The sequence below is a fragment of the Primulina tabacum genome, chromosome 8, assembly GCF_025594145.1.
Source record: "Primulina tabacum isolate GXHZ01 chromosome 8, ASM2559414v2, whole genome shotgun sequence".
Lineage (NCBI taxonomy): Eukaryota > Viridiplantae > Streptophyta > Magnoliopsida > Lamiales > Gesneriaceae > Primulina > Primulina tabacum.
Window position 1 is genome coordinate 35,857,748 of NC_134557.1, and position 15,455 is coordinate 35,873,202.

The 15,455-nt window shown below is 34.8% G+C and overlaps 1 protein-coding gene and 1 long non-coding RNA gene across 3 annotated transcripts; one reads left to right on the forward strand and one right to left on the reverse strand.

The window, feature by feature from the left end:
* Nucleotides 1–168: 168 nt before the first annotated feature.
* LOC142553983 (cleavage and polyadenylation specificity factor subunit 3-I) lies at nt 169–7,408 on the reverse strand. Of its 2 annotated transcripts, XM_075664575.1 has the most exons (7): nt 7,209–7,391; nt 5,816–5,892; nt 4,364–4,570; nt 4,156–4,253; nt 3,152–3,197; nt 2,916–3,065; nt 169–2,042 (listed from the first exon to the last, which is right to left on the reverse strand). In XM_075664575.1, the coding sequence occupies exons 3-7, from the start codon at nt 4,505–4,507 to the stop codon at nt 402–404; spliced, it is 2,079 nt and encodes a 692-aa protein (XP_075520690.1). In that variant the 5' UTR covers nt 4,508–4,570; nt 5,816–5,892; nt 7,209–7,391; the 3' UTR covers nt 169–401. The 2 variants fall into 2 exon arrangements, with proteins under 2 accessions (XP_075520690.1, XP_075520689.1); XM_075664574.1 differs by lacking the exon at nt 5,816–5,892 and having other exon boundaries at nt 7,209–7,408.
* LOC142553984 (uncharacterized) lies at nt 2,049–2,727 on the forward strand. Its single transcript, XR_012822066.1, has 2 exons — nt 2,049–2,497; nt 2,663–2,727. It is a non-coding gene; the product is annotated as an uncharacterized LOC142553984 (long non-coding RNA).
* Nucleotides 7,409–15,455: the final 8,047 nt, after the last annotated feature.

Genomic DNA, 15,455 nt, shown 5'->3' on the forward strand with positions numbered 1-15,455 from the left:
TACTTTCTTAATCCCATTAAGATTGTCGTACGAATATTTTAATAAATATTGACTAAATTGTGATAAAAAGAAGTAAAATTTGATTGTGGACATTCACACTCAAGCGTATTTTCTGTAATATTTGAGTGCCAAAATCAATTATAATATATAAAATAAATATACTCGAAATTTATACGCCAAATAATTCCGAATGATAAAATTCTTAATCAAACGATTTCCCACAAATCAGCGTATTCATTTAGGGTTTTTCAGAAAATAACAGCTAAAACTGGTATTTTATTCCGGACATTCTAATCTCGAACGTACCATGCAAGGCAAGGCGCAAGCTTCGTGCGTACTAACGTTACAACTAAGAACAACAGGTAAGGATATTCATTGAGAAGCTTCGAAAGAGTAAGGTACTAGGATCCTTGAAGAGGGATTGGTTTCACCGCGGCCGTGATTCGTCTAAATGCAGTCTTAACCCGTTCTTTAAGGCCTTCGTTCTCACTCTCGACTTCACCGTTTTGTTTGTTGAGACGTGCCAAATTCCCATCAACATCAATCACCAGTCTCCCGTCGCTCTCATATTTCACATTTCCAAATAAAGATACAAGGAGTGCATGAATGATTTTGTCCGCTTTCTTGGTTCTTTCATCTTCGCTTGGTTCTTGTTCGGACTCGACCACCACCTTAGGCAATTCCCGACTAGCATTTAGAACCAGAGCAACAATGGAGTCTGAGATCATATCACTGACGGGATCTGCTGTCCAGTGCAGTGAAACGTGATTATCTGATTCTTGCTTGACTGTTACTCTGTCGTGCACTCGAAAAGTTGGAACCCCAGATTCTTCATCTGACGAGGATTCTACACTTTCATAAATCTTTTTGAGCCTGTATTTTATAACACCAAAGGCACCGGAATAAGGGATTGTGATCCTCTGAAGTATGTTACCGGTAGATAGTTGGGAGAAGATGTGGAGATCTTCGGGTGCCATGATCTGATAAGTGAAGCCCTTTTTGACAAGCAAACCGGAAACGATTCCACCAACGGCAGGTGTTTCTTCGGCTAACTTTCCTATAGTTTTTGCCATTTTCTGGGAGTTGAAGTGCATTTCCACAGACTGACAGTTCTTTGGGGTTATGATTTTTGTGTTTCCATCGGCAAACACGGAGAGGAGCTTCTGTTTGAGACGTCCCATCTCATTTGCCTCACCGTGAACCAGGATGATGTTGGGAGGCATAAGCTCTTTCAGAAATGTGCTCGTTTGGTTATAATCTGCATGAGCCGAGAAGGAAATATAGTGGACTTGCATGTTCAGAGCAGCCGTCAAACCGCTTGCTAGTGTAACTTCTTTAGGTTCGTTAATAATGGTTTTTGCCAACGTCCCTTCGACAACATACCCAGGTATAACACAAGCATTTCTCTTGTCTGCGCACCATCTGTCAAACAGCTGTCTCGACAACCCACTTTGAAGCCCACCAGGGGTAGCCATCACCACGGCTGGGCCAACATCACGAAATTCATCAAGACTTTTTAATGGAGAAATGTGTTTGAAATCAAATGGATTTGAACTGGCGAACTGGTTGCGGATTCTCTCATTCATCGCATTAATGTAGGTTTGATAAACGGCCATGCATCTTTTTGCAAGAGGAGAAGCATAATATATAGGGACATTGTGGAGTTCAGGATGGCTTGACCAGTACTCGTCAAGGATCAGTAGTAGTTCTTGTGCGCGGCCAAGGGCAAAAGCGGGGATCAGAACTCGGCCACCTTGAGAAACTGTAGAGTGAATGACATCAGTAAAAAGCTTTTCGCGTATATGACGAGGTTGGTGATTTTGAACACCATAAGTCGATTCAATAATGCAAACATCAGGTGAGAATTGTGGGAGCTCAGCAGCACGAAGGTGTCGGTCTTCTTCTCGTGAATAGTCACCAGTGTAGAGTACTCGAACACCAGCAATGTCAACCATAAACATGGCAGCACCAAGCACATGACCAGCAGTATAACACCAAAAGCGGACACCATTAACCTCCAGAGTCTGATGAAAGTCAATAACCTGGAGAGCAAGTAAATATCAGGCAGGTGACACTTACATTTTGACTTTCTTGAATCTTGACCCTGAGGGACATGGTAACAAAACAGCCTATTTGCTTATTCAACAACTCGCGGATCAATTTAGGCAGTAGGCCGTAATAACTGGTTAAAGTACAGGTCCTTTTCAAAAAACAACAGTTTTTTGACCGATTCATTTACATTAAGAAAAAGCACAACATGTGAAATTGATGATAGACTATTTTATATCACACAGTGCACCACCAGAGCAGAATAAGACACATGGGTAATGCATTATCACCAGACTCTTCCCCATGTACTTAAATACTTCGAATGTCATAGGGAGAATTCAGTTTCAGAACTCACATGGTATTCGCAAAACAAAAATACAGATTGCCACTTCAGTGTCATTTACTACACTGCACAACTCCATCTCAAACACCTATGTTATTTCTCAGTGTTTGGAAAAAAATTTACTGCACAAACAGAAAGAGCTTGACATGCATTTGCAATTTAGGTTACACATGAATAAAAATTAATGCCATATTATTCTGTGATCAGAGTGAGGCTCGTGGATCGAGTTTCTAATGGTGCTTCAAACTCCAGGAATATCTCAAAGCACAGGCGATTTGCACCACTGAACTAATTACATATCCACAAGAATGGATGCAATTTCCCATTCCAAGCACAGAAGATAAAAAGGGAAAGAATAAAGATACATGGCACATTAACAAACCATCACCTTGTTGATTCTCACAATTTAACTGGGGAATAAACTCATTAAAAAAGATCGATTTACAACTTGTACAGAATTATCTTCTAACCTATAGTACATGCCAAGTAAGAGAGACATCAAAATGTTAAAATATCAGCAAACCTCAATTTTATCCATTGAACGGATAATGTCTTGTTCGTCATACAGCATATCTTCAACCGAAACCTTGCTAACTTTAACATAATCGGTCAAAAGCAACTTGTAAATTGCCTTAGTTGCATGTGTCATGAAAACTCGGCCCTTGAATGTGGTCTAACATGAAAAGTAAAGAACTATGAGCCTACAAAACAGAAACGTGTTAATTGTGCTATTTTAAGATCATGATCAAAGCAACCAACCTTCTCCAGAAAATACGGGAGAGAAGCAGCATGGTCCAAGTGAAAACTGCATGCAAAAAGCACCATAAGAATATTGAGGGACCTAAATGTAGGATACTACAGACTGCAGATATTAAACTACAGTTTGAATTGTTAAAAAAAACTATAGTTTCACAAAACTTGGAAAAAATAAAAGGTTTAGTAAGCATTTCAACATTTTGTCACCTTTCAGATCAAATATACCAACTTTATTAAAGCCTGATGATTCTCAGAGGCATTACCATTCTTGTTACCCACAAGTTAGCACGTGATCAATAGCGTCTTGCGTAGTATTTCTGTGCACGCCTGATAATTCTTGCGTGGTATTTCTGTGCATGCCTGATATTTATCTGTTTATATGATTCTATAAGCTCCTATGTTATTTTTCACTCGTGCATTAAATCACATTCTCATTCATTTGCATTCCGACAATAGCTGAAGGGTTGAACCAAATTCCTTCAATTTTCAACACTCAAAGAGTTGTTAACGGATGCTATCAATTTTAAGTCTCTAAATTGAGCACAAGAATTAATATCAAACTCCAGGCCTAGAAAACTATTGATTCAGTTCGCTAGCAACTCTTAATTGCCTCATTAGTAGCATGGAACAACATCAACAACTTTTCTAACTTTTCACTTAAGCTTTCCAATCAAATCCATCAAAGATACTAATGTGGCAGGAAGCAAAAAAATTAGTAGATCAGTCCACCCTCCTCCCAAAAAAAGAACCCACTAAAAGCAAACAAATTTTTACTGACGGGTAATTAATGACTCTTTTCAGGATAATGCATCCTATCAAAATAGTCCAGCTAAGCAACAGCGGTTTTCATCATCGCAGTGTCTAACGGGAGGAAAGGTTTGATAAAGCAACATACAAGTAGTACAGTGATCAATGCCACTAAGACAAAACAAAAAGAAGAGGCAACAAAACTAACACATGTGCTAAATAAAGGGCGGAAATGAACAATAAGTAAAAGTAAGACATACTGAGTAACAAGAAGAACGTCAATCTTTGAAGGATCTATTTCATCAAAATAAGGCAGCGCAGCCATGCCTGAGACAGCCGGATGAATGCCACAGTCGAACTAACATAAAAATGAATGGAGCTTGTCAATAATTCACAAAATCCAATGATCTTATTAGGATTGCCATGTCTCGCTTAATAAATGTGGCAGTAAATCTAAATTCGACATACCATAATATTTTTCCCCTTGTAAGTCATGTAAACACAGGAGCGCCCCACTTCGCTGCCTGCTCCCAAAGGTGTGATAATGAGCTCATCCCCGTCATTGGTCGCAGATCTCTTTGAAGAAGGAGATGGTTGCCCTGTTGAAGCCATTATTGTTGACTCCAAAATCCAGATCGCAATACCAAACTTTCTTAATTAAGCAACTAATCCACCCTGCTCCATTTAAGAAAACAGAAGGTGAGAAGTGAGATTAGGGCATTGTTAAGTCGTATAAAAAAATTTAAAAATTGAACCAAAATTCATCCTTGAAAGGTGTGAAACTCCCAAACTAAGGTTGAAAGGATGGGGTATAGTAAACTCCTGATTGTTTTATCTATATCCATATGCTCCCAGTTTTCTGATTTCACAGATGTCATGGGTGAGTTTCCCAAATCCGTTTTAAAAGCAACAATAAGTCAATAATTCTAACTAAAATCAGCTTTAGACGGACGATTCTCGTTATTATTGTGTTTAATGAAACTTTCTATCGCACAAACAATGCATCCACATTTTAGAACTTCTGAATAAAGCTAACAAAACCAACATCATCCAAAAGCTTTTAATACAAATGATTGCGAACTTTTACAAGAGAAATACAATGTAAAACAAAGAAACATTCGGTGTACATCCATTCATTACTCTACCACTTGATATATTCCACCAATACTACAGATGAGCTAAGACTACATATCATGTATGTAATCATCACAGATTTGTGCAGGTAAGTCGAGAAAAGTTGGTCTTAGAAAAGTAGATTAGACTGGAAAACCTAATTTGGACAAAGGTTACCCGGGCCTATTGGATTGGACCTGTTTATTTCTCGTAGGGAGCTTCTGAACCTGCTTGAGATAATCTATGGGCTTTATTTTTCTTACTTCAGTATTTCTTTGAAAAAATCGATCTACCGGGATTTATTTCACTTCTTTAATTAATTTTTTTTTGTAAAGATGAGATCGAAAAGGATGTTCCAAAAAAAGGATGAATAATTTTACATTTCAATCTAACAGTTAAAAAATTTATTTGGTTTTTGGAAATAAATAGAAGCAAAAACACTATTCTATGATTCTCTACCACTTGATTCATGGGATAGATAAGTGAAGGATTAGAAGATGAAAGAAAAAGATAAATAATGTAATGTGATAAATTGTAATGTGTTTGGTTAGATTTTAGTGTGAATGATAAAATTCATAGTACCGAGAAAAAATACACGTATCTTGTAAGCCGAATTACACAACAATCTGCAGCAAAATATTGTGGCAATTTGTTAAACATATTGCAAGCATTACAGCAAAAATTATTGGAAAGAATATGTTCCTGTATGAATTGATTTTGTGAAAATATTTAAATGCGCTCAATTGCCATGATTGACATCTCACTAACTTAATAAATCCTTCCACAACAACTTTGCAGAAGGAATACCTATTATAATGCAATGCAGTAGAAGCAGAAGACATGGGCATCAACTTCCATAGAATTTGCGCAGCAAACACATATTCCTTGCACATCAAATTAAAAAAAACTAAGAGGTAGATACAGACAACAAAAATAATAATAATAAAAAAGAGTTAGAAAACAAGGGGTTTATGCAGTGCACTTTTCGACTGCATCTGGTCGTCGAGGCGAGGGTTTTTCGGCTAAATTGTAGGGTTTCGAATGGACTGAAAATCAGGATGGCTATATGGGCCTGAGCAAAAAATAAAACGAATAAGGGTTGAATTTGGACTACGAAGCCGATTAATCCACGCTTATCCATCACCTCAAACTGGCCCGCCCCCAACTAAAAAATTTATTTAGTTTCCCTGACATGGCATTCATCTAGCTTTTGTTCTGATTTAATCATTTCAAATTTTCAATTAACATAAAAGCATGTCCATTGCTTTTGTGACAACCTAATTGAGCTCGATATTAGAAAAAAAGTTTTGGCTCGAGCTCGAACCAAGTTCGAACGAGCTCCTCAATTGAATTTTTCAGGTCTAAGCTCGCCTAGAGCCTATGAACTCAAAACTCTGAAATGATCCTAACTCAATCAAGACAAGGAAAATAATATAAAGATGATATCGTATTATAACACAAAATTAAAAAAGCCATACAAAAATCTGAAATTCAATGTACCTAGCAAGAGATGTGGGGGTGAAAATATTTTTTTGAGAGGTCTATCAGTATAAAGGGATCATCGGGGCCTTAGTTTTATAAATTAATTGAATAAGTATATAAATGAAAATATAAAATGCAGTAACCAATAGTCATAATTAAAATCTTAGCCTTGACGATTTGAACAGACTTCATTGGCAATTGGCATTATGTCAAAATTAGTTTTATATAACACAGCTTTTGAAGAGTACAAATAAATGTGTACTAAAATTCCATGGACATCTGACGCCCAATTGAAGTGATTTCCATTTGACATTAACTTGAGCAGTAACAAACATGACCACCACAAGTATCTACTAGCGCAACCCATCATAAATGCCAAGACCCCATGTAGTCTGGTGGCATCTGACCCTTCATCAGAGCATGTGTCACACGCTTACACTTGCAGTCATGGGTGCAAGGCGCGGCAACAAATGGGACGACTGGGTACAGTCGCTACTTCAGCTAGCATTTCATGTATTTCGCCAACGAACTAAACTATCCGGGAAAACAACTAATTCATATACGGGTAGGAATGTTCAAACCGGATCGACAATTTGACTGAGGATCCATTAGAACAAAGCACAGAATCTGGAGTTCCAAATAAACTAAACAACGAAAAGAATTCATTTAGGACAGCGCAAATTCAGCTTTCGAAACTTAAAAACAGTTTTGAACTCACCCCGCAAATTGGAGATGATGTGAATGAAGGTGCAGGCCTACTGTTGTACAGAGATCTGTACCTTTCTCTCCGAAGACAGCCTATAATGGATACAAAGGCAGATGCCGGAGGCGGAGGCGGGAACAAGTTGATTTTAGGGCGAGGGCTGTAGCTGGAAGTGGCAATGGGCTTGGTTTTCAAATTTCTTGTCTGATTTTGTAGCCCTATATCTTTATCTAATTGGATGGGCAATTTAAGAAAAATGTTCTCATTTTTATCTTGTAGAGCATCATTTTAAAATGATTATGGAGTTTTTCTCTAAAATCTCGGAAATCTAGGGATGTTATAAAGTTGAGTCGAGCAGAAGTTTTGAATATTTGAGTTTGAATCGTTTACGAATCGAGCTTGATCTTTATTTAACAAATATATTCATAACTCCCGAGCTTTTATCGAGTCAAATGAACTTAACAAATATAAATTATAAATTTTTTTTAAATAAAATATTGTATTTAGAAAATAATATAATATTCTTATTAAGTAATTTTATTCTAACAAATAAATTTAATATATTTTTAATCTATCAATATAATATCAAAACTATTATTTTTTTATCTAAGAACTGAATTATGGAGCTACTGATGAATCTGTACACGAACCAAATATTATAAAACTTGAGCTTGGTTTGTTATCTTAACGAGTTTCATTAAACAAGCTTTTATCGAATCGAACTTCGAATATCTCACAAGTGACTTGATTCATTTTACATCTCTACTCGAAATTGATGGTTTTCGGTCAATGATAATAGATTGGGAGTATTACTCTCAGGCTCCGTTTGGTACGTGTGATAGGATAAGTAAATGATTAATAATTAGAGTGATTAAAAAATGAGATATATGATTAATAGTATGTGGGATAAATAACATGGTATTTGGTATGATTTTAAAATGATAGATTAATTTTGTAAATTTTATTGTAATGAACAAAATGCCCCAAATACTAATTAAATATATATTCTTAAAATAATTGGATAGATAATTAAATATTTATAACTATAATTTACATTTATTAAAATTAATTTAAATATATTTATTAGAAATAAATTTGTAAATATGCATTTACTTTAATAATTAAAATAGCAATAATATTTTGAATGTTAATGTTAAATAAAGTTTTAGTAATAATTACAATATCATTGTTTTTTCTTAAAATAATTATAAATATTCTTAAAATAATTTGATAGATAATTAAATATTTATAATTATAATTTATATTTATTAAAATTAATTTAAATCATTAAAAAAATAAATTAGAATTGAAAAAATATTTATTTTCATAAAAAATTAATTAACAAGATTACAAATTTATAAAAATTTAATTTAAGATAGATTTGCATTATAATTTATTTTTTTTAAAATGATTGAAAATAATAAAAATATATTAAATTAATTTATAAAAAAATATAATAAAAATTTAAATATCATATTAATTATTAAATTTTCACTAATTTTAATTTTCATATTATATTGAAGAAAATAATTCAAGGGTATTATGGTCAATATACAATCTTATCATGATCACTATTCAAAAAATATTAATTATCACACCCTTTGAGAAGGGATATTTAATCACACAAATAACATGAATAGTGTGGGCTTTCAATCATAATCAAGGGCTTGTAGATTAATAAAAAACGAATCAAACGCGAGATAAGGGAATGATTATTAAATAATCATTCCCTTATCATGGCTACCAAACATAACCTCAATGTATATCTGATGGCTATCATTAATCTAAATATGTGAATTTAATATTTGACCTCATCAGAAAAAAATTAATGATCACTAGATTTATCACAAGGTACTGCATTCAAGATGGATTGAACTGAACATATTTTCCCCATATGATACTGATTAAGGTTGATTGCAGAGTTTTATGTACGTTTCAATAGTTGTGATGCAGAGTTATATGTGCGTTTCAATAGTTGTAAAATGATGGCAAGCTATTCTTAGTATTTTTGATTTTTAAATCGAATTCATAAAAAGTGATACAAATTCTTTACTTGATTTCCTCACAAGAGAATTTCTCCTAAAACATAAATGCCACCCAAAAAGGATAAAAAGCATGTTCAAACTCCTACCGAACCAGCAAAAAACAAAACCTGGTATGTCATCGTTACAAAAGAAGAAGAAGAGGAACTTAAAGATACTGAACAATCAAAACCTCATGTAAGTGATGATTTGGAAAAAAAACTCAAATTCCTTGAATCCTTTCTACAAACACCTGAAAATAAAAATGTCTTTGCCAAAACCCAGGCAAGTGAAAGCTCCGACAAGAAACCCTCTAAAGAAACTCTTACCAAAGATTCCTTCCAAACTGTTTCGTTTTCCGACAATTCCTCAAAAACCTCTTATCACACTACAAATTCCCAGTTTGTTCTCACACAACCACCATTAAACCCTCCTTCTGATTACTTTGAGAAAAATAATTGGTAAAATATAATACATGTTGAACTAGGATTCCATGAAAAGATCCCTTTGAAACACTTCAAAAATACTTTGGAAAAGGACGATATTATAAACCTTGGAACGAAAATAAGACCCCTTAATTCTACCAAGCAATTTTGGAAACTACTGACTCCGCATTGTTTAAAAATTTCTTCTTGGACCAAAGCCATGATGATCCTGCTTATTCCACATGCAAAATCCTAAAAGTCATTGCTCCAATTGACTAGGGCTGTGATTTTTTCAAAACATATACTATTTCCAGAAAAATATAAAGAAGCATCATTTTTTGAAATATCTTTTAATTACTGGGACTATCAACAGGCCTGGTACAATTCCTTCTTAATTCAAAACCAGAAACAAAAGCAAACCTAATTATTCTATTTTGATACCAAGATTTGCAATCCCAAAAAAATTCCCAACCTAGTGGTACACATGGTGGGAATATTTAGGCTCCACCTATGAGATCCTCAAACACCCTGTCCAAAATTCATTTAATCTTTTTAGAGCCCAATATGCCCCGACTGCAGAGGAAAAACGATTTCATTCTCTTGCCCTTTTTGCATGAAATTTTATCTTCCTTGGGTCCTTTCCTGGACTGTTTAATTTTCAGACGAAAAAATTTTACAAATTAAGAGAAGATTTAAGGTCAAATGGTGGGATAAATTTAAAATTTCTCCAAGCCTTACAGCCACCAATGTCCAAGCTTGGATTACCAATAATAAAATACAAGAGTCCTAACTCAAAAACCGCTTTATAGGATTCCACCACGATAACAGACAGAATTCCTGGCACAAAAATCCCAAATGACGGCAATGCTTGCAGCTGCCAAAACTCCTGAAGAAATGCAAGCTATACTAATGAAATTCTCACCAGGACCTTGCAAGAAAGTCAGAATCCTCTGATGATTCGCTTAACCTGGAAGAAGATGACCTCCTCGGACCAGACGATATTTGGAAATAGTGGCATATAAATGTTTGTATTAGATTGTATGGCATTGTATTCGTATTTGTATTGTTATGTACATTTTCATAAGTTTTTAAAAAAAATCCGAAAATACCCCCAAAAAAGTATATAAAAGGGGATAAAACCCCAGTATAGAATCACCGAAAATTTTACCACCCTCTACTCATAGCTCTCTTTCTCCCTCTCCCTCTCTAACCACTCATTCCCAGATCCAAATCCCTTTAACCATTACCCAGGAATCCGAAACCCTTTTTGATTTGTATCTTCCATTTATGTAAAGTTATTTGATTCCAAAGGTTAGTAATGTAATCTTGTTTTAAATTCTGGAATTCTTAGAGATATATATATATATATACGTTTAAAATCTATGGCTGGTTAAACCGCCTATTTCTTTAAGATTTGTGGAGTTCTTTGCAAAAGTATGCTCTGTATATAGATCTCTTAAAGGTTTTTATGCATCAGAAACTGGAGGAACTACGGCCTTAAAGAATTTTAATCTCTGCAATTTACTTTCTGTAATTTGTGGATCTCCTCAATAGAGGAACCATCTTAGTTTACTTTATTGCATATTTAAATTCCTATATTTGTGGTTTTCCTTCACTGTGGAACCATTGTTATTTTAAGTTGTTTTACTTTCTGAAATATTTTTCTGGTTTTAATTCCCTTTTCTGCTCTATGGTATCAGAGCCAGGGGGTATGTGTTTATAGAAATTAAATCAGTAAGTAAAAAATTTTAAGTCTAGAAATTTAGGTTCTCTTGAGTGTTTTTGCCTAAGAAAGTTTGGGTAGTAAGTCCTTCAATGCCGTAACTCCTAAGAATTGCTTAGGATTGTAGAGAGAAAATAAATTCAAGAATAAAATTTTTGATTCTGGATTCAATTTTTTCTCTAGATCTATCTCTCTAAACTGTGCTGCTACATCTTCTTATGATAATATAAAATAATTAACACCGAAGAAATAATTATAGAAGATTTTGATAAATCCATTGATAACTGGGAAATTCCTAAGATAAATAAAAATCATATTTACAAATACTCCAGATTCCAAATATTTAAATCTGATTTCACAATTAAAACAAAAGAAAGAGATATACAACTTACAAAGCCTTCTGAAACAATCAATTTATTATCTCAAAATTCATTACGAAAACACAAGGATAAAAATTATAAATACATTCATATATGATTAGTTCAAGTAGGAATAAAACCCTTAACTAAAGAAGGATTGAATACTTTCATTCTTACTATTTTAAGAGATTCCAGATTCACAAATTTCGAAGATTCATTGTAACGTCCCAAAAATTTGAAGGTTCACGTAAACCCGATGCATGCAAATTATTAAATTTCTTTGATATTGTAATGCCTGAAGTAATATCATAAGTTGTTGATTTAGTAATATGAGATTACTAAATAATTAATGATTTTTAAATAATGAAATATGACATATTCTGGCCATATGAAGTCCAAATGATTTGAAATTTGGATATAACGTAGAAACTCGAAGATATACAAGTTTCATGTTTTGAGTTTTGGAAAATTTTATTGACTGATCCAAATGGACAATTCTATACGCACGAACAGAGGCCAAAGACGTGAGGTGAGAGAGTGAGAGAAATAAAGTTTCGATTTTTCTTTTCGATCTTGCGACTTATCGGTTTATCCAATCGACAAACCGACTTTAGTTCTGGAATCGTTGACACGAGGTCTTCGATTTGAGGTATAAATTTTATAGTTTTGGTGATGTTTGAAATTCGTCGATTTCTGGAATAAATCTGATAAATTGTTAAATCATACTGAAATTGAAGATTGTTGAGTAGTGTATGATTTTAGCGAAGTAGAGAAGATTATAGTGATATTGTTTTGAATTATTCCTAATTTGTATAATTAGGGATTTTTAAGCGTTGAATTGAAATTGGTGAGTTGTTTGTCAGTTGTTATTAATTCTGATTATATATTCGGAGTCTACGAAATATAGGCTACACGTTGATATAAAGTTTTCGTAATTTAACGGATGTTGTAAAATAGCCTATTATTTGAAGTTAATTTATTAAGGTGTATTTGATGTTAGTATTGTGAATTAAATACACCAAAATATTAAATTGTTGAACGATAAGAATTTATAATCGAGTTTTATAGTTTGTTGAATTAATTGTTGTTGGGCTATTTGATGTTATATATTGAGGCTGTTATGATTGTATTGATATGGTGATAGTGATCTGATAATTGTTGTTGAATTATTTAGATACGTCACAAGCCTCGGGATCAAAGAAATAGCCAGATTTTATATATACTCGATTATCAGGTACGTGTTGACGTACGAGCATATGTTGTTATTGTTTAGTATTGATGAATACTATTGTGTTGAACGACGATAAATCACTGGATTTGAGTGATTTGTTATTATATTTGTTGTTTATTATTGTTGATGTTGTTGGTTATCGTTTTTGGGAGACGTCTCGTTGATGTTGTCACGTCGATGTTGTTCGTTCAACGATATTGCTGTCGCCGGTGTTGGGGTGCGACGTATCGTTGATGTTGTTATTCGTTCGACGATATTGCTGTCGCCGGTGTTGGGGTGCGACGTATCGTCGATGTTGTTGTTCGTTCGACGATATTGCTGTCGCCGGTGTTGGGGTGCGACGTATCGTCGATGTTGTTGCATTGTGATGTTGTTGAGGTTGTTGTTGGCTGATTGTCCAGAAACGGCAAAGGGGGTATTTCTATTATGATTTCAGTTATATTTTATGTTGTTAATATAACTGTTATGTATTACGATGATGATTGTTGTATATGCTCACCCTTTGAGGGCTGTTTCTGTTGGGCAGGTTACAGGACTATGCGTGAGACAGGATAGTGGTGAAGGACTAGGTGTGTCTAGTCAAACAGTCATGTAGTTGATAGCAGATAGAGACAGTATAGCTTATTGTCTTATTTGAGCTTGTATGTGTGTATTTATTATACTGTTTCTGCTACACTGACGTAGATAGTGTGGTGATTGCACTACTTTGTCGTATATGCATTATATTATTACGTCGTCGAAAAGAAAAAAAATATTATGCATATGACGTCACATGTTGCATGATTACGTGACGAGGTTTGGGGCGCCACATGTATTTTATTAATTTGTTTTAAAGCATTAAATGCATGTTTATTTCATTAAATTATGTTTAATCATTTTTATGCATTTTATGCATAATCATTGTATGGTAGAATTTATTTCATGAAATTTTAAGGGTTCATGCATTAAAGATTTTTAAGTTGCATTTCGCGCTCGAACGAGGAACGGAGACCGAGGAATTATCAGAAAATTATTTTTATTACACGATTAATTTTTATTAATTATTTTAAGATTTTTTAAGTGTATTTTTCAAAAAAAGGGAATTATTGGATATTTTTACCCGCATGATTTTTATTTTATCCGATATGTAAATTTTATCAAATCGGAGGACTTTTTGAGGGTTCTGCTCATATTTTCACAAACTTTCCAATACGAAATATTTTTTTGGAGTATGTTTGAATTTAATGGACCTACTTTTAAGCTTATTGGGCTTAATTATCTTTTTAAACTTTTAATTATTAAGTTAGGGTCCATTATCTATTGGTTTATTATATAATTAACACCTTAACCTCACTTAACCTAAACCTAATTACGTTTCAGTAGCCGCCCACCTCCCCCACTCACATTTCCTCTCATGTATTGCTGCTCCAAAGGTCTCGGTGTCACCATTTCCTTCAAGCAAGAACCTCCCCCTCTCAACCGTGTGTTGCTCGATCTTTTGATCTTAAATAATCACCAAGGCACGCATTTGTACCAATCTTTATGCATCATGCACGATTTATTATGCTGTAATATGGTTATGTGTTTGTGAAACTTCCGATCCGAACGTTAGCTTAAACGGTTTCCGATTTCCATGTGTTTCTTGCATTCTCTTGCTGTCACCTTCAGATCGTGCAAGGGGCTGCCATAGGGGCAGGGGCGGAGCCAGAAATATGGCTCTATCCAAGCTAGAATTTTTAATTCTAGAATCTTTTAATATTTTAAATTGATATACCCGGGCTAATATCATATTATTCAAAAATTATACAAAATTTACATATAATTTTTTTTTAAAAAAATTGAGCCACCCGAGCTTTATAAGTACATAGCTCCGCCCCTGCACAGGGGGTGGTTTGGGGTCTGTCATCACTGTAATGGAGTGGGTTTGTAATCTGAAATGGGAAGTGATCGGATTTGGTTGGAAGCGTGTGGAGCTGTGCAGATCGGGAGGCTTGTGCAGGGGTTCGGTCCCTGTATCTGCCACGCCAGCTGAGCGAGGGCTTTCTCCAGCCCTGGACCAGACCCTGGTGGGTCTGAGTCAGGGTCTGGGATGGCTCGTGCCACGCTGGAAGGAAGGAAACGAACAACCGAGCAAGGGCGAGATGGGTTAGCCGCGGTATGAGATCCTTGGTGAATCACGGTTCTTAGAGGCTAGCGGCTCGCATGGGACCTGGGGCATGGGGCAGGTAGGTCCATTAAGGTCTTGTCTTGGTCCCTAGTAGGTTGGGGCGTGACTGGTGCATCGGGTTGAGGGTAGAGTCGTGAGTTTTGGAAGGGAAAGTGCATGAGGTGGTATGATGGGAAGGGCCGAGAGCTTTGTTCTTATTCTAGAATAGTGATCGATAGTTTTGGGTCTAATATTATAGTATTAGGAGCCTCTTAGTGTTTTTAAGATATGATAAAAAGTTGGGAAATTTTCGGTTAAGTTTCGAGTTGATTCGGGTTAAAACCGGGACCCTGATCCAATCGAATCGATTAAGTTGGT

What these genes read in the sequence shown, in the direction of transcription:
- LOC142553983 (XM_075664574.1), bottom strand. Translation starts at nt 4,507, where the DNA reads ATGGCTTCAACAGGGCAACCATCTCCTTCTTCAAAGAGATCTGCGACC. An exon ending in GACGTTCTTCTTGTTACTCA is followed by an intron (nt 3,198 to 4,155) that starts GTATGTCTTACT and finishes TTTTGCATGCAG; the next exon opens with TTTTCACTTGGACCATGCTG. An exon ending in GTTCAATGGATAAAATTGAG is followed by an intron (nt 2,043 to 2,915) that starts GTTTGCTGATAT and finishes CTTGCTCTCCAG; the next exon opens with GTTATTGACTTTCATCAGAC.